At 38.5% G+C, this 24,796-nt stretch overlaps 1 protein-coding gene across 1 annotated transcript in view; it reads left to right on the top strand.

Annotated features, from left to right (window-relative positions):
- The window catches only part of LOC126469749 (protein phosphatase 1 regulatory subunit 37), a 242,527-nt gene that overhangs the window by 205,348 nt on the left and 12,383 nt on the right, over positions 1-24,796 (top strand). Inside the window, exons 8-9 of the mRNA XM_050096963.1 lie at positions 14,724-14,912; positions 24,337-24,456. Of these exons, the coding sequence (XP_049952920.1) occupies positions 14,724-14,912; positions 24,337-24,456 (309 nt within the window). The remainder of the gene's footprint in view (positions 1-14,723; positions 14,913-24,336; positions 24,457-24,796) is intronic.

The raw sequence follows: 24,796 nt of genomic DNA, 5'->3' as shown, positions 1-24,796 counted from the left end.
GTGGCAACTTGCTGTAAATGTTCAGAAACATAAAATTGTGCGCTTCACAAAATGCAAAATGTTATAAAATTGTGCCCCTCACAAAATGCAAAATGTTATATACTTTGACTGCAGCATCATTGAGTTACAATTGGAATCGGCTGACTCACAAAAATACCACAGTGTAGCAGTTAGTGGAGATATGAAATTGAATGATCACATAGACTCATTCATAGGTAAAGCATGTGGTGGTCTTTGATTCTTTGGTAGAATACTGGGGAAATGCAGTAACTCTACCAAGGAGATTTCTTACAAAATGCCCATGTGACTCACCGTAGACTATTATTCAAGCCTGTGCCAAATAGGACTAATGGAGGATACTGAATGTATGCAAAGAAGAGCTGCAAGAATAATCATAGTTTTCTTTATTCCATGGAAGAGCATCATAAAGATGTTGAAAAACCTAAAATCGCATATTTTTTAAGATAGATAGCAACCATCCTACGGAAACCTACTTACAAAGTTTGAAGTACAAGTATTAAGCAAGGAATCTAGGAATATAAAAGAACCCCTTATGTTTTGCTCTCTAAGGGACCGTGAAGACAAGATTAATTACCATGCACACAGTGGCATTTAAGCTATCATTCTTCTCGTACTCCACACGTGAATAGAAAGTGAATTGCAATTGGTCATTCATCCATAATTCAATGCCAAAATTGTGCATAACAGTGGTTCAAGGAGCATGTTAATGAATTCCAGTCAGTGCACTAGCACTCAAATCTACCATCTATCACCAAAGGAGGTGATGCAGTAATTGAGACATTGTATTCGTGTTTGGGAGGAGTAGGATTCAAATATCTGTCTTGATATCCTGATTTAGATTTTCCGTAGTTTTGTTAAATACATTTCAGTTCAACGCCAGGATGTTGTTTTCTGCAAAGCCTATGCTGTCTCCTTCCTGAATCCTTACTTGAATTAGCCTCAATCTCATATGAAGTTATCACTGACAGTGTGCTAAACTTTGTTTGTTCCTTTGCTAGACACCAGTCCAGTTTTGACACTTCTGGAATGTTAATACAGTCAGCTCGCTAACCACTTCATTGTAAACTACAGGAGTTGCATGATGTGTGGAAACATCTGTTACTTGTCACTTCCCAGTGAGTTCCCACCATCTTGCGTCTTTTTCTTTTTTTTAATATTTCATTTCATACCCCAAACTTCATGAATGTTGACCTGCATAGAATTTTCGTAACTTGATGAGTCAGTGTTTCAAACTTTTGAAATGAGAATTTCATTTTACATTTTACTCGTATTTTAAAGACTAAAATACATATCTAATGTCAATTCACCACAAGGCGAAGGGTTTGGGATGATCCCAGAGACAAGAATACATGGCACTAAATCTCATTTATTTGGAGTTTGAACTCTCTTCTTTTTGAAGAAATTGGGGGAAAAAATGAAAGAGTACTGAATATTCCAGAATTTAATTGCATGGTTTTTTTCTTTTTAGTCTCAGAATAAAGATCCTCTTGTGTTGTAAGATGAATGTGATCTTCTCAATTAAACAACTTTTCCGGTAGTGTATGTGCTCTGCAATTGTATTCTCTCTGACGCATGCATGTGCTCCGCCCCCCCCCCCCCCCCCAAAAAAAAAAAAAAAAAAAAAACCACCCCCCCCTCTCTCTCTCTCACACACACACACACACACACACACACACACACACCACACACCACATATGCTCACTCACTCACTCTTCCTAGTACGCACTAGAGAATTGACCCGTAGCCTGAAATTTAGGGAATGTGAAGCACACACATTTACTCAGTTTACTCACATCCAGTAGTGAATTAACCCATAACTTGAATTGTAGGAAATTTGGAGGATAAATAAATTAAAACTGTGTTTTAGTCACGCTATTATGTATATCTTGTCAAGTTGTATAATAAATAAAGTGGTGTGAGAGATGATAAGAATGTATCATGTACATTTTTTAGATAACAATTAAATCTACAACTTTTAAATTTGTGGTATAATACATAGATAAAATGGTAGAAATAAATTGCCATTATACAAGGTACAGAGAATATAAGTAATACTGAAAACCACAAAATTAATAGCTAGTGTAGGGGATTCAAATTTTTGTACTCCTTTTATTGGGCAGTGAACAGTATCTTTTCTTCTTCTTCTTCTTTTTCTTCTTCTTATTTGTATTAATTAAAGCAGTGACTGAAGGAACCTCAAGTGCTCCAAACCTGTACCAAGCTAGGAGATATCCTTGTCACTATTACCCCACACAAAAGCCTTAATAAGTCTCAGAGTATTATCTTTCGCAGAGGTCTAATGCGTTAATCTAATGAAGAACTCAGAGAAAATGTGTAACATTGCAGCATCCATTTTGTATGATGTGTATAGAGAGTGCCCAAGGAAAACCATTTGACAAAGGTGCAGTCATATTAGCATTTGAAGGACACATCTTACCAGTAAAAGTAAAGCTAATTGTATATAGATGTGATGTTAAACAATACTTCCCACCACTCATGAGGTTCTTCTAGTGTTTCTGTATTGATCACATATCATCCTGCTGTACTTTAGAACCTATCTCTGCAAATTGTCGTAGAACTCCTCACAGTGGTCACCCTTGTGAATCATCTCCTCTCTGCACAAACTGCTTGATCCACCACCATTTCTGGTCATAACTTTGCCCAATTTTTAGAAAGTAAAAGAAAACTGAGGAAACTAAGACCTCAATCACAAGTCATACATTGAAGCATGAAAAAAATATGAACGGCTTCATTGAGTAGATATGATGACAAATTTTGCAAAAGTTACAACTAGCGCCTCCTCTGAAGAAAGTTGTAAACCTTCTGAAGGAAAAGTTATCACCTACCTTCAACCCCACCCATGCATTGTCAATGCATTACCCCTCAACTGATGCAGCCAGAGGCTCTCCATCCTCCTTTGGCATCACCAGAGAGAAGGTCATCTCCCTGGGACATCCTCATCCTGTATTTTATCTGACCCACCTATACATAACAATCACTGGGAGAAAGGTTAAAGAAGACCATAGAATGGTCTGATCATCATCCTATTCCCCATCTGCATCCACATACATTCCCCACAAGCCACTGTATGGTGCATGGCAGAGAGTACCTGTACCACAGCTAGTCGTTTTCTTTCCTGTTCCTCTCACAGATAGAGTGAGGGAAAAACAACTACATATGAGCCCTAATTTCTGCTATCTTATCTTTGTGGCCCCTATGCAAAATATATGTTGGCAGCTGTAGGATCATTCTGCAGTCAGCTTCAATTGCTGGTTCTCTAAACTTTCTCAGTAGTGTTCTTTGAATTGAATGTCTTCTTCCCTCCAGGGACTCCCACTTGAGCTCCCAAAGCATATCCGTAACACTTGCATGCTGATCGAACCTACAAATCTAGCAGTTCACCTCTGAATTGCTTGGATGTCTTCTTTCAATCCAACCTGTTTTGGATCCCAAAGAAATGAGCAGTACTCAAAAACAGGTCACACTAGCAACCTATATGTGGTCTCCTTTACAGGTGAACCACTCTTTCCAAAAATGCTCCCAAGAAACTCAAGTTGACCATTCACCTTCCCTACCACAGTTCTCACATGATTGTTCCATTTCATATCGCTTCGCAACATTATGCCCAGGTATTTAAATGACGTGACTGTGTCAGGTGTGATACTGGTAATACTGTATCATAACATTACAGGTTTTTTTCCTACTCATCCACATTGCCTTACATTTTTCTCTATCCATCCATGTAGGTCTCTGTATGATGGTCGAACAATCATACATTTGTACGATAGTCCTGCATGAATGATTTCGTAGACGAGGAATGTAAAACTTCAGCCTTCCTTTTGCTGTCTTCTACTGCCAAACCAGGCTGGTCAACAAGTGACTGAATGGAAGCCTTAGGCCCATTTAGCGATTTTACATAAGGCCAGAATTTTTTCAGCTTCTCCACCAGATCTTTAGCCAAGGTATAACAGTGGTAGCATTGTATGCTTGCGCATAGATCTTTTCACAGACGCACTAATCTCTACTAATCTTTGCCTGTCATCATTTGTGTGTCCTCTTTTGAACCAAGAGTGCAACAGCCTTTGCTTCAGCATTTTCTGAATTTCATTATTAAACCAGATGTACAATCCCACATACCGTCATAAGAATTAAAATCTTGTAAAGAAAGTAAGAAAGAGAAAGAGAAAGAGAAAGAAAAGAAAAGAAAATGTAAATAAAAAACGTCTTTGTTGGTACTGCTCAGCCTTAAATCTTTCCTATAGAAGAACTACATGTAAATATGGATATTATACCAGTCATACAGAAAGACAGGAACAGCGACTTAAAGAAACTGCCTTTCACTTTTGCCGTCTTAACACCCCCTCTTTTAACAATGACACAATGGAATTGTTGCAGCTATTACTGTCACATGGGTGAACAATAGCTGTTAGTGTCCCTCTTCTCCACTGTATGTGTAGCACTGTAGGAATCACAGTTATTGGTAGTTTACCACTCACTAACCAGAAACTACCATGTTTTTAGTAACATATAAAATTTATTCACAGTTGCGGAATCTTTCTGACATTAGGTAAATTAGGTATGAAGATACATGAAAATTTGTGCTGGGCCGAGACTCAAACCTGGATTTCCCGCCTGTTGCAAGCAGTCGTCTTAACAAGTTCAGTTATCTGAGCACAATCAAAGTTTCATAATAAGGGCGTCAGGTGGCATTTGCACATTGGTCTATCATCCACATTTAGTGAACAGGTACTTCTTAACACCACACTCGAGACTGTAGTGATTAGAATCCAACTGCCTAATGTGGTAACGATTTGCAACTTATATATTCTGCCAAGTAGGGGTGTATCTTATGAAGAGGTGAAAGAACTATTACAATAGTTACCCTCCCTATTATCCAGCTGGATGATTTTGGTGCCCACAATTATCTGTTTAGCAGTGAGAATACAAATAACATAGGTCAATTAATCGAATGGCTCCTCATGGATTGTAATCTTTGTCTAATTAATGCAGGTACCCACATGCATTTTACCGCCAGTCTAGGCACCTATTCCCCAATTGATTTATCACTCTGCTGTCCTCTCTATGATAGAATGGTGTGTCCACAGTGATTTTTGCAACAGCTATCAGTGCCCCGTCATTTTATCAATGCCACGTTCCAAAGTGGTCCCTATAGAAAGCTAGTTATGTTGCCTAGTGCCCTGAAGCCTATATGATGATATCCCAAGAAAAGAACACAGACAAGGTAGTACAAGAACCTATGATTGTAACTATCTATGCAGTAAGTATTGTGATAACTTACTATTCTGCACATAGAACATAGACAAGATAGTGCAAGAAGCAACAAATGTGATTACCTATACTGCATGTAATGCAGTAGATAACCTATTATTCTGGTCATTCCAAGGTCGTCCCTACAGAGAGCCAGTTGGGATACCTAGATGTCTGAAGCCTGTGTCATGATAGCCCAAGGAAAGGAACATTGACAAGATAGTGCAAGAAGCAAAGACTGTGATTACCTTAGCAACATATAATGCAAAACCTATTATTCTGGACCATCTTGACACATCTTTATACCATGCTGGTATCAAGAAATGGGCGAGGCCATCACAAATGGACAAAAAGCTTGATAGTGACTAAGGAGAAACCCTTCACTAATAATCTAATTTTATATTAATGGCTAAGAGCAGAAGCACGTTATTTAATAAAACAATGGAAGTGAGATTGTTGCGAACTATACATTGTTTCAGTGACTGCACATGCAACACATGCCCAGGTGTGGGAAAAACTGTGAAGTATGCTCCAGCTGAAATACATGGATTTTAGACTGAGAAGCACTTTGACATAGCCAAATTACTGGCAATTCTGCCAAAATGTCAACTTCAAAAAATTTTCACCCAGATTTTACTCTACATTGAATTTCAACACAATATAGCATGCTCTCTTTTAACATCTGATAGGTAGAGACATATAATGCTCCTTGTACATGCTAGGAATTCAAAGGGTGCACTAGTACAATGAAAAGATAACACTCCAGGCTCACATACCATACACAACCAGGTGTTTCACCACCTTAGTGACTATAGCAAACAAAGTCTCATGATGTTTAATAACAAGATTTGGCAAGAGGGAGTTTTTCCACCCAATGGACAAGAATTATCATTCTACCAATATCAAAACCTTATACAGACCTCACAATATAGACAACTATAGACCAATCATTTTAATGGCGATCACATGCGAACTCCCAGAAGAGTGATCGACCATTGATCACTGACTTTGTTGGTGTCTGGAAGCAAGAAGTTTGCTTCCACCATTTCAGTGCAAACTTTGAAGGTCCAAATCACAACAGGCTACCTTCTACGACTGGAGTCTACCATCAGGAAGGTCTTTGTACTTTGGTGTCACATGATAGCAGATTTCCTCAACTTACAAAAGGGTCATTCCATGTCAACTGAGTGAGGTGGCGCAGTGGCCAGCACACTGGACTCACATTCAGGAGGACGACGGTTCAACCCTGCGTCTGGCCATTCTGATTAAGGTTTTACGTGATTTCCCTAAATCGCTCCAGTCAAATGCCAGGATGGTTCCTTTGAAAGGGCACGTCCGACTTCCTTCCCTGTCCTTCCCTAATTCGATGAGAGCAATGACCTCGCTGTCTGGTCTCCTCTCCCAAACAACCCAACCCCACGTCAAGGGGACCAGGGGTCCCCACTCAACCATCTCCAAATCTAATGAAATTTGGTTTGATGGTTTTATGTGGTCTTTGATGGTTATATACCAATTTTCAGTGCAATATCTTCAGTGGTTTAATTTTTAGGAGCTTTTAAAGAGAGGCTACTCATCTTTGCATCACATATGAAGGTGGAAATGTGCCACATTTGCTATGCTTTTTTTTAGAGTTCTATCAGATATTTGGTCATTTGTTTAATATACAGAGGAAACTTTTTATACTGAACCACACCTGGGAAAAATAAGATGTTAAGCCACATGTAAATGTAGATACAAGCCTCTAAAGTGGCTAAAAAATTGAACCAGTAACTACAAGACATTAGAGGGTTATACCTACCTATGATGTCTATATATGGACAAATTTAATTAACATTGGATGCCTAGATGAAAATATATGCATCTGCAAAGTTGGTCAAAATTTTCTGTGTGCAAATTTTAGGTTATCTTTAGGGGGCAATATCTCACCTTTGTGTTGTTCAACCCTTTTTTTCTTGCCACAGCTGAAAAGAGCGTCCTTTAAGCTTTAAAAGCTATATTGTTTAATTTCTAGGTCTTCCATTTTGATGAGTAAAAATACATTTCAAAAGTTATTATTTTAGCACTTCAAGGAGATTGAAAAGTGAAATATTTTGCTCATTAACTCCCATAATTAAATTTGTTCAAACATTAATTTAACACAGGCCATAAAAGCAAGCATAGTACACAACACAGCAAGTTTGCAAAACAAAAATACTAAAGAGTCAGTTCCATTTTTGGTTAAACAGTTCAACAATTTTGTTAAGGCAGATTGTGGATAACTGTATTGTCTTCTTCTTCATGATGATGATGATGATGATGATGGTGATGGTGGTGCTTCTGAAGTCATGAAAATATGTTGGTTAGGAGTCCATCAGGTGTCTTCAGGAGTTGGTGAGTTGAAGGGAGACCAGAACCGTGTGGGTGCTTAAAAAAGATGGAGGAAACCTTGTAGTTCATGTGAAACTTCACACACTTTTCCAACCCGCCAAAAACTGTCATACATACATGCAAATACTGTCCTGGTTATAAACTTGCAATTGAGATTACTGGAATTTATTCATCTGCTTTGAAGGCAGCATCTGTGAATGCTGTAGCATCATTGGAAACTCTGCTTACTTTGAGCTGATTACAATTAATTAGTTTAAACTGATGATTTTCTCTTGTTCCAGACATTGTATGTCCCACCTTGTTTCTTGGTCAGGCTGAATTTCTTCAATTTCTTCTCTTGGTGCATAAAATAACTTTGTCTGGAATACTATCATTACAGAATTTGAACAAATTATATGAAGTCAGTATTTGGTCATCTAAGGGCCTTTTCAGACTAGCATGGGCTGCTAGTGTTTTTGCTGTTCCCCCAGTACCATCACAAGGTGATTTACCATAGCTTGTTCCAAAAAAATTCCATTCGGCATTGATGCCAGAATCCTTTTCATGCAAACATAAATTGATGAAATTTTTTAAATTCTTATACTGAGCAGCTGAACCATCACTAAGATGATAAATGTTCTTAATGTTTTCAATTACTGTCTTTAAATATGCTATTAACTTTATTTGAAAGGTGTGGACACCAATGGTATAATGACAGAGACAGTCACTGATCATACAAATGGTAATACACGGACATTTGTTGCCACCAGAATAGACAACAAATGGATGTAATGGGGCCAGACTATTCTCCCAATGAAATCCTTGCACAGCATCTTGAACAACAAATGAATAATGCTCAGCAAAATCCATGAATATAATTAATTCATTTTCTGCAAGATTTCTTTTTAGCTGCTTAAGGTAAAAATTTTGGTGTTTTGACACAAAGTGACGGCTTCTTAAACCGGTAATTTCCAAAATCAGTGCCTCCATGAAATCTTCTCTAACATGTCTCTAATATGTGTCTGTCAGTATGAGCCCATTACTTGTATTCCATTGTCTCTTCAGGGTCATCTTCGAGGACGGCCTCTAGTTGTATTTTTCCTTTACATTCCCCACAACATTGCAGCATACAATATTTTGATTCCAAACTGCATACAGTTTTTTTCATCAAATGCTTGTAGTCATCTTCGGTGGAAGTTTGCTGAAGCCAGCATTAATTTGACATTTTGATGACTTGCGCATACACATACTGAATGAACATTCTTTCAGGTTACAAAGGAGCAGGCATTTCTGCTAGTGAATCTTTTCACCCTGGGCATAAGCAAGAAAACCCATTGCCTTCAAAAAAAAGTGAGGAAATTTTATTTTACTTTATCATTGAGCTTTTGCATCATCATTGAGCTCTTCTTCACCATTTTAGTTGAAACATTGAGTTCTTTAGCCGTTTTTTTTCCAATAGTCCAGCTGTTTGTGCTCAGGGCTTAAATTTGAACTTCACTTGCGGAATTGCTTGAAGTTTGAAGCTTAATCTAAAGTTAAGATGCCCATATCTTTACATTTTTGGCACTCTTCCATTTGTATTTAAGCAATATCTACTTGGCTCACAACAGCATCTGTGGCAGTTACCTTAATATTGGTGCCTTGGGCTTTCATAACTTTGTGGTTTATGTATCTCACTGAAGCCATTTTGCTGGTCCATTGAAGCTTTGGTGGTGGCTCTCCAGGTGGTGATAATGAAGTATCAGCAGTAAAGCAAGCTTCAAAAACATCAGTGTCATTAGTGGATGGTGATCTTTGCTTATGCTGGTGCAATGATTTTTTTTTGAGCCACTTCATGTCTACATTTGGTACCAGTTTTCTGACCAGGTTTAAAAACTTCATAACATCACGGAGACTTGGAATGTAGGGCATAGCCACTAGCCCTAGCATGTCAGAAATGTAACATCTGCTGTCCAGATTACCCGCTAAACAAACTAGAGATGGTTGTGTTGTGTATCAAGTAATACTCCCAACCATCACACCAGGTGCTGGGCCTGTATTGTGGTGACAAATACAATCTTCAACCATTCTCCTCAGAGGTCAGAGACATACATATATATTTGTTGCAAGGCTGTATGTTACAACAGGGACTCACCTGAAAAGACAACAAAGTGCCAGTCCTGTGTACAGTGTTGTCTTTGGTCGCACCACTGTCAGCATGTCTCTCTCTGTTGCTGTGACAAGTGAAGTAATAATAGTGGCTGAAAGTCAGTGGTGCTCCATTGTTGCACTGTGTGCCATGCAGCAAACAAGCCTACTTCCTACTTCTAGGTATATGACATGACTGTACAATTCTGCATGACTGAGCATACAGTATATCTGCCAATATGGTCCCTCTTTCAACAATTGTAAGAACATCAAAATGGCAGATATTGAGATAACTGATAATGGAATCACTTTGTAGTGGGAAGGCATCAGGACCAGATGAGATACCAGTGAGATTCTACAGAGATTATGTGAAAGTATTTGCTCCGCTTCTAACATTACTATTGTAGGTTGCTGGAACAAGGAAGGATTCCTAGCAACAGAAAAAAGTGCAGGTCATTCGCACTTACAAGAAGGGTTGTAGGACAGATGCCCATAATTATAGGCCTATATCAATGATGTCAGTCTGTTGTAGAATATGGAACATATTTTATGCTCATGTATTATGATGTTTTTGGAGAACAAGAATCTTGTCTATAAAAATCAACAAATTTGCCACTGAATTCAAGACTTCCTGGCATATAGAACTTAACATGTTGCTCTTAACAGAACAAAATTGACAGATTTAAAGGTAATTTCTGGGTTACCCCAAGGAAGTGTGATAGGACCATTACTGTTTACACGGTTTATAAATGGCCTAGTACCATGTGTCGGAAGCTCTTCAAGACTGTTTGCAGATGATGCAGTTGTCTATAACAAGGCAGTAGCACCAGAAGACAGTAACAATTTGCAAAAGGACCTACAGAGGATTGATGAATGTACAGGGACTGGCAGCTGATCTTGAACATAGATAAATATAATCTATTATGCATACATAGGAAAAAATTCCATTACTGTACTACTACATTATTAATGGCTAGTTGCTGGGAACAGTATCTGCTGTAAAATATCCTCACATATGTCTTGCAAAATCACCACAATGAGAAAATTTGATAAATTAGAGCTAATACGGAGGCTTACCGGCAATCATTCTTCCCATGCATCATATGTGAATGGAACAGGGAATGGGGATCAGGTAATGGTACCAGAAGTACCTTCTGCCACACACTGTCAGGTGGCTTGCAGAGTTTTGATGTAGATGTGGGGCCATTGAGATCCTGTATGGTGTTGAGTATGGCCCTCCTGAACCTGTTAATTTCATATTCAAACAATTGTGTGCTCTCGACCAATGCAAGCAACAGTATGACAGAACAGAAAACCGCAGTCTCAATAGATCTTCTGTCACTGTCGAATTCCAACACGTGCTGATAGATGCTGACTTATATGCAGAATGTATATGGCATTATTCCTACCTACTTGGTGTAGTTGTGTTAAAATGCTAATTGTTTCCATGTTGAAGTAAGTAGTGCACATCTTGTCTTTTGAGATTTGTTTCATGCTGTCTTCATGGTGTTGTAGTTTTAGTGGCCTACCATGTACTGTAGTAAGGAGCACATGTTGCTGCTTAATTTCTCCATTACTATAACCAATTGCTTCTTGTTGCTATGTGTGCTTATAATGAATCATAACACTTTTTTTCTTAACTGTGTTCTAGACTGGATTGGTAAATGATGAAAAAGAAAGATTTCTGCAGTAATAGACCTTTTCAAATACTGAGATGTAGGTGATTGGGAGAGAAGTCAGGTTCACGACCAGTTTGGCATGGCAATTGTCTGATATGGAAGCAGTGCATTGGGCTATGAAGCCGCCATCAACATATAGGAGTTGAGATCACATGTTGTATCCAGTGGCTTTCCAGATCATCAAACTTAGCTTCTGTTTACTGTGCTGCACAACTATGCATGCTGCTATATTATTATCACCATCATAGTTTTTGAGACATAGGCAGCAATTGCTGTTGGACAGATTGAAGCAAGACTTGTCCGGCCTATACATTTAATGATTTCATTTAAATCCCTTCCAGATGCTATACTTCTCCCTTTGATCTTTACAGGGGTTTGGCCACTTCTGAATAGATTGCAGACATAAACATTATCTTCAGGTGATTGTCTACTACTGGTTGCAGCTGTTCAGTCTCACCAACAGCTTCCAAAATATCCATGCCGATACTTATTGTAAACACAGCCACTATTTTGTAGAATTCTTAGGTGCCGGGCTAGGTCATATTGTAATTACTCCAACAGACTTACCATCTTCAAGTGGTCTGGGACCACCTGAAGATGACAACAGATATGTTTGCTGAAGTATTGTGTAGTAGTTACAATGTGACCTGGCCGGACACCAGAGAATTCTACAAGTTAGAAAGACACTGGGAAAACATAAGATCGCATAACAACCACTATTGTTACAGCCCCCTGCACACTGCTTGTCTGATATGTTTGTTGCACTCCCATATATGTAAGGCACCACTCTCATTGTTTATGCATTGTCACAAGTCACTCATCCACTATGGTGCTGCTCTTTCCCACCTCCATGACAGTTGAAAGCCCTTGAAATTGTTTGGAGAAGCTTTATTGTCATGTGTCAACGTCCATGTATTTTTCATCTAATGGCAGAATTGCAGAATAGAATGACAGAGTGGCTACAGTTCAACTCCCATAGTCAGGATACGACACTGAAGACTTCAGATTTGTAACCAGCCTGCTTCAAAATATACATACATGATACCTGTTTCATCTGGCATCATGGATGTAATGCTGTCAACAGATTTTTTAATCATTTCAACTGTCTTCATCCCTTAATTAAATTTACCATGGAGGTTGAAAGTGATGGGAGGCTTCTGTTTTTGGACATCATGGTTTACAAAAACAAGATGGTACTCTGGGACATAGTATTCACCGAAAGCCAACACACACTGAACAGTATCTGCATACTAAGAATTGCCATCCACCATGCCAGGCATGCTTTGGACTCTGGTACACAGAGCATATGCCTTTTCCGACGCAAACAGTTTAACCCAAGAACTTGCACTGGCTGTTTCTAAGGAATATAGATACTCTGGGAAGCAGATGTGTCTGGATGTGGAGTTTGGACCATACTCAGAGGTGCATGAAAAGGAACATAGGTCTGTGGCCTTTATTCCTTATGCTGAGGGCATATCATTTAAGACTGGAATAATTTTAAGGAATTTTGACATGAAGAGAGTGTTCTGCCCATCTATGATGATTAGGGCACTACTGGGCTCTGTGACGAATGATTTGGGGCTTAAAAAGCCTGGCATATATAAAATTCCTTGTCAGTGTGCGAAGGCTTACATCGGCTGTTCAGTTTGCACAGTTTAGGACAGGTGCGTGGAACATCGCCATCACACGAGGCTACAACAGCTCAAAAAATCGACGGTAGCAGCTCATTGCCTAAACGAGAGACATGGAATGAAATTTGATGAGACTGTAATGGTTGGCAACACTTCCAGTCTTTGGAACAGTGTTTATAAAGAAGCAATTGAAATTAGATTGGCAGACAGTTTTATTAATAGAGACAGCAGTTTTCCACTTGGCAGGACATGGAATCCTGTGCTATCCCACATCAAAAAAGGACGTTCTCTGGTGCGGCCAGCCTGACTGAGTGCGATGTATTGTTGCCGCCGGTGCTCTACTAAGGGTGATGCCACCAGCCCAGTCTTGGGTCATTTTGCAAGACATATGTGAGAGTATATTTTACAGTAGGTACTGTTCCCATCAATTTATCATCAATAATGTCTGTGATGGGTTGAGCATGCACTGTGTGCAGTATGTAGGTCTTTGTAGGATGATGATTTGCAGCCGTGGCATCAGTTTTCAGTGGGACTCAGGACCAGCAGTGTTCTCCTGAAGATGGTGGACAGTTAGATCACCAAAATATTGATTCATGTTGATGTTAGGATCCCACAGCAAAGTGAAGGAGACTTTCAAGACTTTTTACACCAGGAAGGTGTACAAAGTCAACTGAAAGCCCACTTGCATGTTTAGTTAAGTGTGAAGCACCACTTCTTCCCCAAATGTGTGTGGTGTGTGTGTGCAGTGCTGTCATACATTAATGCATGATTTGACACTACCCTTAGTCACATCTTTTTGCTAGAGCTGTCCATCATGTTATTCAAAGATTCCCTACACTCTTCGCCTCATTGTCATTTGGTGCTGCTTGTCAGTTGTCATTATGTCCACAGCACTGATATGTGCCATATTATACTTTTATTGTTTGTTACTGTGCACATATCCTATACATGTGGGTGACTTGGTTCTTGCCCTTTGAGTGGTTAATTATATCGAACAAATGCCGCGGTCAGTGCAGCACTTGTAGCTTGTCCATTTCTCACATAATGATAAATTATATTTGTTTGTTTAACAACAAAAAATGTATTTTTGAAGTGAAAAACACTGCACATATAATGAAGAAACATTTCCTGGTGTCTATTTGACTATCTTTTAGCTGCACACAAAGCACAGTTCAAAACTGCAACTTGCTGCAGTAAACTCTCAACACTAACGCTTCCCTTTTACAGTAGTACTTCCAGAAGGAGTGGAGGAAGTAGTAACCTGTAACAGGAGGGCCTACCTGATGGCTGCTAACATGATAAGTTTCCATGTTCTGTTCTGCAAATTTACCCTTTTCACAGTAATATGCGCTTAATTGTTAAAAGTGCTGTTATTATATATTTTAAAAACTCTTCATCTTTGAAAATAGTATATATTAAGTATACCGTTGTTTTAGTATCAACAGTAAGATACTGGATGAAATAAGAATGCCTTGTAATGTATTTAACTTAAGTCTTCCCACTATGATAACTAATCAACAGCCTTCAGGATTATGGCTGTCACAAAATTACAGCCTTCAGATTATGGCTATCACAAAATTTCTGTTATCACTTTGAAGCATGTTGTGAATTGCTTTGTTGCGAATTTACATACGTTGTTCTTTTTTTACAGTCTCACAGTAAAACATTGGAAACACTGAATGTAGGCCATAACACACTGAGCAGTGAATGCCTGCATATTATAAAGGAGCCACTTCAGCAGAACCGTAGTTTGTTACGTTTGGGTATGCAGTCAACACACCTCTCATGTGAGGGTGTCATAGCTTTGGCAGAATGCATCGCAGATAATAATGTTATTCAGGTAAAAGACAGATAATACGTTTGATATTTCTTGTATATAAAGTTAATTACTTTTAAATTTCAAAGCCGTTACATAGTGTAATGAACAAAAAGATGTTCAGTGGAACAGCACAGAAAATGAATGTATAGAATAAACCTTGGCAGTGTGAGAGACATTTTAAGACACACTGATCTAAACTGATTAGGTATTTACCTGGTCTGGGTAGCATAAGAATTGTAGTGCACAATAATCACTATTTAGATTACAAAGTTGGAATGGGCCAGGGGGAATAGAGGATGATATTACATTAGTTGCAAAGGTAATAACTTCTTAAAGCTATCTGCATAGTACTTTGAGCACCACCAGTCATTCTTTTATTTCTTAGTAAGACAGTTTTTAATTTTATTTATTTATCAGAGTCCATGGCACTATGCAAGATTCAGCTGCTTGGTTGCAAAATAAATCAGTACACAGTTTAAAGAATGCTAATTAGAAAAATTGTAAACAAAATATTAAACCACATAAAAACTTACAAGAGAGTATGCAAATGCATAACACATCACACACAAAAAATCTAAACTACTGCTATGAATATCTGTGCAGAATAGAAACAGCATGCCACAATCAAACCTTTCAATGTGAATTTTAATACTTGGGGTTTATCACTTAGCTTTTTTTTTCAGTTCTGCTGGAAGCATACTGAAAATGAAACCTGCTGAATAGTGCGCACCTCTCTGCATAGTGCTTAAGGAAGTGTTATCCTAGTACGCATCATTTTACATCTAGTGTCACTGAATGAATGTTACTGTTTCTTCTGAATGAGTTAGCAAAATCCCATGATGGATATGTACGTGGATGACAGAGTTAGAACTCCAAGACACCTAAACAATAGCCTACATGAAGTTCACAAACTGACACTGCAGATCAGTGTAATTGTCGTTGTCGTCCCCCCCTCCCCCCATTTTTTTTAATTTTAATTTTAATTTTTTTTTTTTTTTTTTTTTTTTTTTTTTTACTGCGAATACTCTTGGTGAGTGCAAAGAGTTGCTCCAAAATACACAAAAATACAAGATAAGAGAAGGAAAGTAAGCAAAGTAAACAAGTCTTTGCATTTCAATGCCAGTGACAGTGGAGATCATTCTTAAAGTGAAGATAGAATCATTCAGTTTCTGCACCTCCTGAACGTGATACTTCCAAGATAGCCTTCCATATACCCTCAGTCCTAATAATTTAAAGTATTTGACCTCATTGATCATTTGGCCAGTTTGCGACAATAAAAATTGGCTAAAGAGTTCTGTGTTAGAAACTGAATGCATTGGTTTTGTTGCTGTTAAGAGTTAATCTGTTCCCTGAAAGCCACATGCTGATGTTACTGGCTGCCCTATTAGTTATATCATTTATATTACATTCCATGTCTTTGACAATAACACTTGGGTCATGTGCAAATATAAATATTTTTGAGTCATCTGTCATGTTTAGTGGAAGGTCATTGATATGCAGGATGAGCAAAAACTCCACTGACTTTATTACTGTGAGACGCATCTTCTTTACTGAAAGCTCTTTGCTTTCTATATTTTGAAAGGTGGTAGTGTGGACCAAAACAAGAAAAAAGTCTGAAGTGCATAGCTTGCGAGCGATGAGCACTTTCTCATCATTGTTGCTCTGAAACACTTCTCTTCAACTGAACAAGTGCTCATTGCTCTGAATGTATGCATTTTAGAGCCCGTGTTTACCCATTTTATCTTGTTTTGGTCTATACTACCAACTCTAAAGTTTGTCGGTAGAGTTCAAGATAAAGCAATTGACCCAGAACAGATTCCATGACAACCCACACTTTACATGACCCCCATCACACTGACACTGGGAAACTGCTTCTGGTTCCTATTTTTCAGATATAAAGTGAAGAGTTGTTGAGCTTTTTCCGTATTCCCATAACATTCTAATGTATGCAGAAGTATTGTATGACCCACACAATCAAATACTTTTGTTAAATTAGAGAAAATACTTGCTGTCCTCAACCTGTTGTTTAGCCATGCCAGTGCCTCACACACGAAAGGATAAATTGCAGTTTTTGTGTATACCTCTTCCTGAAACCAAATTGTGAGTCTGACAGCAAATTATGTGTACTGAGATATGTTACCACTCTGCTATGCATTGCTTTCTCAACAATTTGGAAAAACTGATATCAGTGAAACTGGCCACTGATTGTTTATATTCTCACTCACCCTTTTATAAAGTGGTTTTACTAACGAGTGTTTCAGTCCATGAGGAAATTGGCCACACCTGAAAGACATTGAACAGCTGACTGAGTACAGAACTGATGTGTGGTGCACTTTTATTCATAATCCCACTTCAGATTGCATCAAACACATGGGAGTTCTTACTCTTTAATGGCATAATAACTGATTCATTTTCATATTTGCTTGTTTCCTGTAGAATGCATGTGATGTATTAGTGTTGTAACACCAGCTTTTTAAGATTTCTGCATATTTAATTGTAGGCTTACTAATAAAATATACGAGGGCGGTTCAGAAAGTAACCTCCGATTGGTCACAGTGCGGGTTGTGGGGGGAGTAGCGACGCCATCTGTGCGTTCACGCACTCAACAGGTCAGTCGGCATCAAGCCGTGGTCGAGTGAACGTCGTACCTGCGCTAGTTTAGTTTTTGTGGCAGTTTGAAATGTGTGCTGCAATAGAAAACCCCGCCAAATGTGAAGTGCGTGCTGTCATAAGGTTTTTTACAGCCAAAGGATATTCTGCAGCAGCTATTCATCGTGAGCTTTGTGCCGTGTACGGACCAAGAGTTATGAGTGAAGGAGTTGTCCGTGAATGGGTACGTTTATTTAAAAGTGGACGAGAAAACGTTCATGATGAAGAGAGGAGTCGTAGACCATCATTGGTGACTGACGAACTCGTTCAGACAGTTGATGCAAAAGTTCGTGAAAATCGACGTTTCTCAATGTCGGAGTTGTCTACTGGTTTTCCCACAGATTTCTGAGACTCTCTTGTACGAGATAGTGACAGCAAGATTGGGTTACCGTAAGTTCTGTGCACGATGGGTGCCCAAAATTCTTACCGACCACCACAAAACTCAAAGAAAGGCCTCTGCATTAGACTTTCTGTCACGTTATGAGGACGAAGGAGAACCATTGTTAAAGAGAATCGTGACCGGTGACAAAACCTGGATTAAGTACGTGAACCCTGAGACAAAAGAACAATCAAAGATGTGGGCACATTCAAATTCGCCTACCAAACCAAGAAAAGCCTCGCAAGATTTTTCTGCCAGAAAACTGATGGCAACGGTGTTTTGGGATGCCAAAGGGGTGTTGTTGGTTGAATTCATGGAACGTGGTACGACCATTAATCAAGACGTGTACTGTGAAACAATAAAAAAGTTACGACGGGCTATACAGAACAAACGCCGTGGTATGCTGACTTCCGGTATCGTTTTTTTGCACGATAACGCCCGTCCTCACTCTGCTCGCAGAACAACGGCCCTTCTTGAGTCCTTCAAGTGGGACGTTATCAACCATCCACCTTACAGCCCAGACCTGGCGCCAAGTGATTATCACCTCTTCATGCATTTGAAGAAATGGCTCGGGTCACAGCGGTTTGATGACGACGAAGAGCTCAAAGATGCGGTCACAGGCTGGCTCCAGTCACAAGCGGGTGATTTTTATGCAGAAGGAATTTCAAAGCTTGTGAAGAGATACGATAAGTGCCTCAATCGCTATGGAGACTATGTAGAAAAATAGTGCAAAGATGTAGTTGTAAGATGTATATATTAAAATATTTTTATTTAACTTGGTGTATTTTTTTAAATCAACCGGAGGTTACTTTCTGAACGGCCCTCGTATGTTTCCGACTATTGACTAGAGGTGATTATTAAATATATAGCACAACTTTGGTTTATTCTCATGTGAGAGAGTTGTAATATGTCGAACACCCACATTCTGCCCCAATATTTCATTCACAGTTGACCATACAGTTTCAATTTTGCACTGAAAGCTATTCATTCTCTTTGTTTTACCCTGTCTAATAGTAATCCTCAACAATTTGCAGTATTGTTTGTAGCAAAATTTTGTTATTCGTCTTTGACTGTACTTCGAATTATGATACAGCTCCCATATCATAATTTGAAGTACAGCTCCATTTTTGTACCCATAGTAGAATACTATATGTGTACCCCATGTAACAGTAAATGATGTTGAACAAATCGGCAGCAAGGTCAAAAATATTGGATTTCCTGGCTACAAACATGCAGACAAATCAAAATCAAAAAGCTTTAAAAAATGGGCCTTCTCCGGACCAGTTGATTAAAAGACTTGGCCTTCAATCCAAGTATGCCATTTAAACATAGAAGGCATTGGCCAAGCTAAAAGCTAGTACCTATCTAAACTCCTTGTAAAGAATGATATTTAAATAGTTCTAATACAGAAACACACACTCCAGCTTCAGAAGACCTGCGTAAAAGAGGTACAATCCATGGCTACGATCTTGTGGGTGCTACATATCACAGTGTGTATGGTGGTGCCACCTGTGCAAGGAGCAATATTGAGCATGCTCACCTTATTTCAACAAACACAGAAAATGAGATCCAGTATGTCTTGATACAAATGGAGGACATCATTATAAGTAATATTTGTAAGCCACCAAATGTGCTGTAGCCACTGGATGTTCTACCAATTACTGCCCATCATCTGTTTTATGCTAGAATTTAATATTCACCATGGTCATTTGAGACTATGCACATGACAGTGAATGTGGTATTACAGTCAGTGATTGGGCTGAACATGAAAATCTGTACCTGGTTTATGATGCCACCGATATGACCACATTCAGATGACTGCTTGGCGAAGAGGTTACAACCCAGATTTCTGCTTTGTGTACTGGGACTATAGAGGGCATCCACTGCCTATATGCAGAGAAGTCATACATGATTTCCCACACAGCCATCACAGGCCAGTAATGCTCGATATGGGGCTCTCTGTCCCTTTATCGCGACCAAGATGGAATTTCCACTGGGCTAATTGGCGGTGTTTTGCCAACCACATTGATAAATATATTTGTTTTATTCCACCAGAACCCAACCAAACATTACCCTCGATTTGTCAGGGCTGTTCTTACTGCTGCTAAGAAACTTATCCCCTGTGGGTACAGAAAGGAATATATGCCAGCAAGGAATGAACATTGCGAACAATTTTATGAAGAATATAGCAAAACTGGTGACAATGTTATTGCAGACGACCTCCTCCGAAGTCTTGACATGGCTAGAAAAGTAAGATGGTGCAAGACAGTAGAAAATGTAAACTTAAAACATTCAACTTGAAAGGCATGGTGCCTTCTGTGTAAGCTTGGCGGAGCCTCCAATAAACCCAGTCAGAAATCTGGTATTTCAGGTAACCAAATCGCTAACCATATAGTAGAAACATCTAGATCATCCTGTGACAAACAACATACTTCTAAAATAAAATCAGAATTGACCTCTGTAAAAGCTCAGTGCCCAAAAGAATCTAATTTCTCTTTACCATTTACACTGATGAAATTGGATGAGGCCTTGAAACAAACTAAACGTGCTAAAGTACTTGGTCTGGATAATGTGCACCTGGAATTTCTGATAAACGTGGGTAATGGTGGGAAAAAATGGCTGGTCAGCTTCTTCTCCAACATCCTAGATAATGGACTACTGCCCAATGAGCTAATGGAACAAAAATAGTGGCAGTTTTGAAACCAGGTAAATCAGCTGACCAACCTCAAAGTTTCAGGCCAATTTCCCTTTTTAGCTATTCTTACAAACTCTTCAAGAGACTCATAGAATTAGTGGATTCATTGTGGAAAATATCCCCGCTAAACAAGCAAGTTTCAGGCCACAGAGAAGTTGCTGCGATCAGGTATTGGTCCTAACAATTTTCATAGATACTAGTTTCCAAGAAAACATGAAGATATTTGTCACATTTGTAGACCTAACCACAGAATATGACCCAGTCTGGAGAGAAGGAATGGTATACAAATTACTAAAAACAATCTGATACCAAACAACTGTAACCTCCATCAACACCATGGTAAACAATAGGTATTTCCACATTTACTTGGGAGAAAATGTGAGCAAGGAGAGGAAATTAAGTAATGGTCTACCGGAGCTCTGTCTTAGTCCCCTATTATTCAACCTATATATCTCCAATCTCCCCAATAACAGGTCAACAGAATTCTGCTACACGGATGATATCACTATTGCTTGTAAAACCGAAGATCATGTACAAGTGGAGGCAGTTGTCACAGAATATCCAGCCATTATGAGATCCTGTTTTAAGTGGGGATTTAAACCCAGTACAAGTAAAACTGATGTATGTAAATTCCATCTGAACAACAACGAGCGAGGTGGTGCAGTGGTTAGCACACTGGACTCACATTCGGGAGGACGATGGTTCAATCCCGCGTCGGGCCATGCTGAATAGGTTTTCCATGATTTCCCTAAAATCGCTCCAGGCAAATGCCGGGATGATTCCTTTGAAAGGGCACGGCCGACTTCCTTCCCCATCCTTCCCTAATTCGACGAGACTGATGACCTTGCTGTTTGGTCTCTTCCCCCAAACAACCCAGCCATCTGAACAACAAACAAGCTAACAAGGAGCTCAGAGTGAATCGTCATAAAAACACTTCTTGCCATAACAAATACTCTAAGTACCTTGGTGTCACCCTTGACCGCACACTTTCATATAAAAAACATCTTGAAAATACTGCTCTCAAGATAACTCGTAACAATATTATTTAAAAATTGTGTGGAATGACATGGTGAGCTTCAGCAGATACCTTGCTCACATCATCCGTTGCACTGGTCTTCTCAGCAGCTGAGTATTATGCTTCAGTGTGGCTACACAGCTGTCACACCAACTTTATCAGTGTCTAGCTGAACCACACCATGCAGTTAATAATAAACAATACAACCAACTCCCATTTATTGGCTTCATCTGCTGAGCAACATCTATCCACCCGCAATCCATAAAAGTGAGGCCTTGCTTAGGGAATACCGCAAGCTACAGGAGAACCTGGAATTACCCATACAGGAAGACATACCAAGTCTACAATGAAATAGACTTCATTCAAGAAACCCACTGTTGTGGCAAGCAGAACAGCTAGATGACAGTAATATCAAGGTGAGAGTCCTGCGGAATCAGAACTGTAAACTTATTGAAAATCCTGAACAGCATGAGTGGTTCTGAAAGTATAACTTTGATACTGCTGGCACAGAACTTGACCGAAAACTATGGGTCAAATTGAACAGAACTCACACTGGCCATGGTCAATGCAGAGACTCACTTCACAAGTGGGGCACTACAGAGTCTCGAGTTTGTGACTGTGGGACTCAGAACCAGTCAGTCAAGCTTATTAGGGATGAATGCCCCTTTTGTTCCTATCAAGGGAGCTGGAGTGACCTCATGAAAGCTCATGATACAGATCTTATGTGGATTAGAAACTTATGTATTGCCCTTTAGATAGTTTTACATATAGTTTCTGTCTTGCTGTATTCTTTTTATATACATATACTGATGTTATATACCTGTATTTTTATACTGCTTGTGAGCCATATGACTAAATAAATAAACAGCTCCCATTTAATCTTACATGATATTATAATACCATTACTTGTTCAAATCGGTTACTTATTAGTACTGTGTGACTGGCTACAATTTTTTGATAGTAAAGATCTGTCAAAGAATGAGATACAAGTTTTAAGAAATATATTTATCATTCAAGTTGTTTGTATTTCAGACTTCTTACCAAGTTTCCCCTTCGAGATTGGCTTTAAATGTCTGCATTACAAGTGGACTCGTATCTCTAAATATTTTGTTCAGTGCTTCGAAATATGATTCTGCTTTTATTCCTGTCAGTATTACTGCCTGTGCTTCAGGCTCAGACAAGCCATTACTAATTTTTCTCGTGCTGAACGATTTGTGACTTATTACTGTTTCTCTGAATTTTAGTAGGAAACTATACTGCCTACACTAAGTTGTAAGATTCAAGTAAGTCAGCATTTGTTTTTCTGGAGAATCAGTCTGTAGGTTTATATTGAAATCCTCATACAAAATCAACTTAATGTTTTTCTTAAGAACCAAACCTAATGCAGGGTCAGGTCTGAAGAAAAGAACTCTAGTCTGAACAGCGTCATTTGCAGATGCCCGTAGTGAAAAGTTTTTTCTTTGAGAAATGAAACTCTCCTGCACAGTCTTCAGATATTTTATCTATACAGTGTTTTGATAAGTCAACACTTTTAAATGAAACATTACACTAGACATAAATTCATTTTGCAGTCCTTACATACGGCAGATTTAGAGTAGCTTCTGCATACCATGTACAGCAGTGAATACAAACCACAAATATTCAAATTTATCTCACCTGTAACTTAACAGATTTTGATTACAGTCTTGTGTGAAGCATTCAGATATGACAGTTGGCTGCTAGAATGTCTACCTGTATTAAGTATTTTGTCTGATGCAACAAGCAAATGATAAATGTCCAATCATAACCCTAAACTCAGATTATCAGCTGGTAGTGCAGCAGCATAGGCATATTCTTTCCCGGAGAACAATGTAAACCACTATAAACTGAAAACAGAGTTGTATGTCTCACCAGGGACATCTTTGTTTATGCAGTTGTAGTGTGTAAATTAGTGTAAGTGTTAAATATGAAGTACCATGATAAGACTGGTGACGGCATTAGGTAAGGTTTACAGCTTGCCAGATATTTCACTTGTTGTGTAAGTGAATCATTAATGGAATACATAATTATTAAGAATATTGAGATTTGATTGTAATATAAATTGTATTAAAATTTCAGTAAAGTGTTTTTACTTTCTATGTGGTGCACTGTCAGTTGCACGTCTACTTGTTTGTGCCACATGTAATTCAACAGTGACACTTATACTGTCCAAAAATACATAATAAATTGTCTTAGTGGGTACTTAATATTCTTTTTTTACTGTCAGGATAGCATTTAGATGACTAGAAGTGAATATATTGCAATTTTTTACAGTTTTCAGAGAGAGCAGTTTTTTAATTATGTACTCTGTGCTATTATTGTATGTACTGTAAATAGAAAGTGTGTCTTGTAGTGATATAGAATTCAGTGGCATATGTACAGCATTGGTAAAGCTGAACTACCTCTTGACTTATATGTGAATTCAGTAACATGGGTAGAACTCTCTGAGCACAATAAGTTGTATCCTTAATTGTCATTATGTACATGCTTCACTTATCATTCTGTTTGTATGTGACAAACAGAGCATTAGTTTCAGTCAAAGAAATTGTAGCTTTATTAATTGAATACTGGTAACAGAAAAAATGCATATGTAGGTTGCCTGATAGATTTCTTATTGAATGTGTGTAGCAGAACTACAGTTTTACATTGAAATCCAGTGATATGAGATTCTTTATCAAATATTTTACAGCGGATTGATCTGAGAGATAACAACATCCAACTAGCTGGCCTTTTAGCACTTACGCACTCCTTGAAAGTTAATCATAGTGTAACGCAAGTGGATCTGGATGACAGACCAAAGAAAAAGATGGTATGAAATACTACTATTTTCATATATCACTACAGTTACTTGTCTATATATAATATTCATCAAATTAAATTTTGTATATGATAAACAGCTTACATTCTTTTGAACATCTGGCATGGTATTGCATGAATAAATAAATGTAAAGTAGCTGTGTTAATGGTTTCATAAATACTGAATATTATGAGTTTATAAAGAAATAATGAAATATCAGTTAAGTAAGGAAACTGTGCAGATGGTACCATAATGTCTATTAAATGTAGGTTTTACATAAGAAATTACCATTTGATTGGGGTTCTTTTACCAATTGTGCTTTCTATCTCAAATAATTGAGAAGAAAGGAAAC

Source organism: Schistocerca serialis, chromosome 3 (genome assembly GCF_023864345.2).
Source record: "Schistocerca serialis cubense isolate TAMUIC-IGC-003099 chromosome 3, iqSchSeri2.2, whole genome shotgun sequence".
NCBI classification, from domain to species: Eukaryota; Metazoa; Arthropoda; class Insecta; order Orthoptera; family Acrididae; genus Schistocerca; species Schistocerca serialis.
Note: the sequence above shows the minus strand (reverse complement) of the source record. Positions and strands in the feature narration are given on the sequence as shown.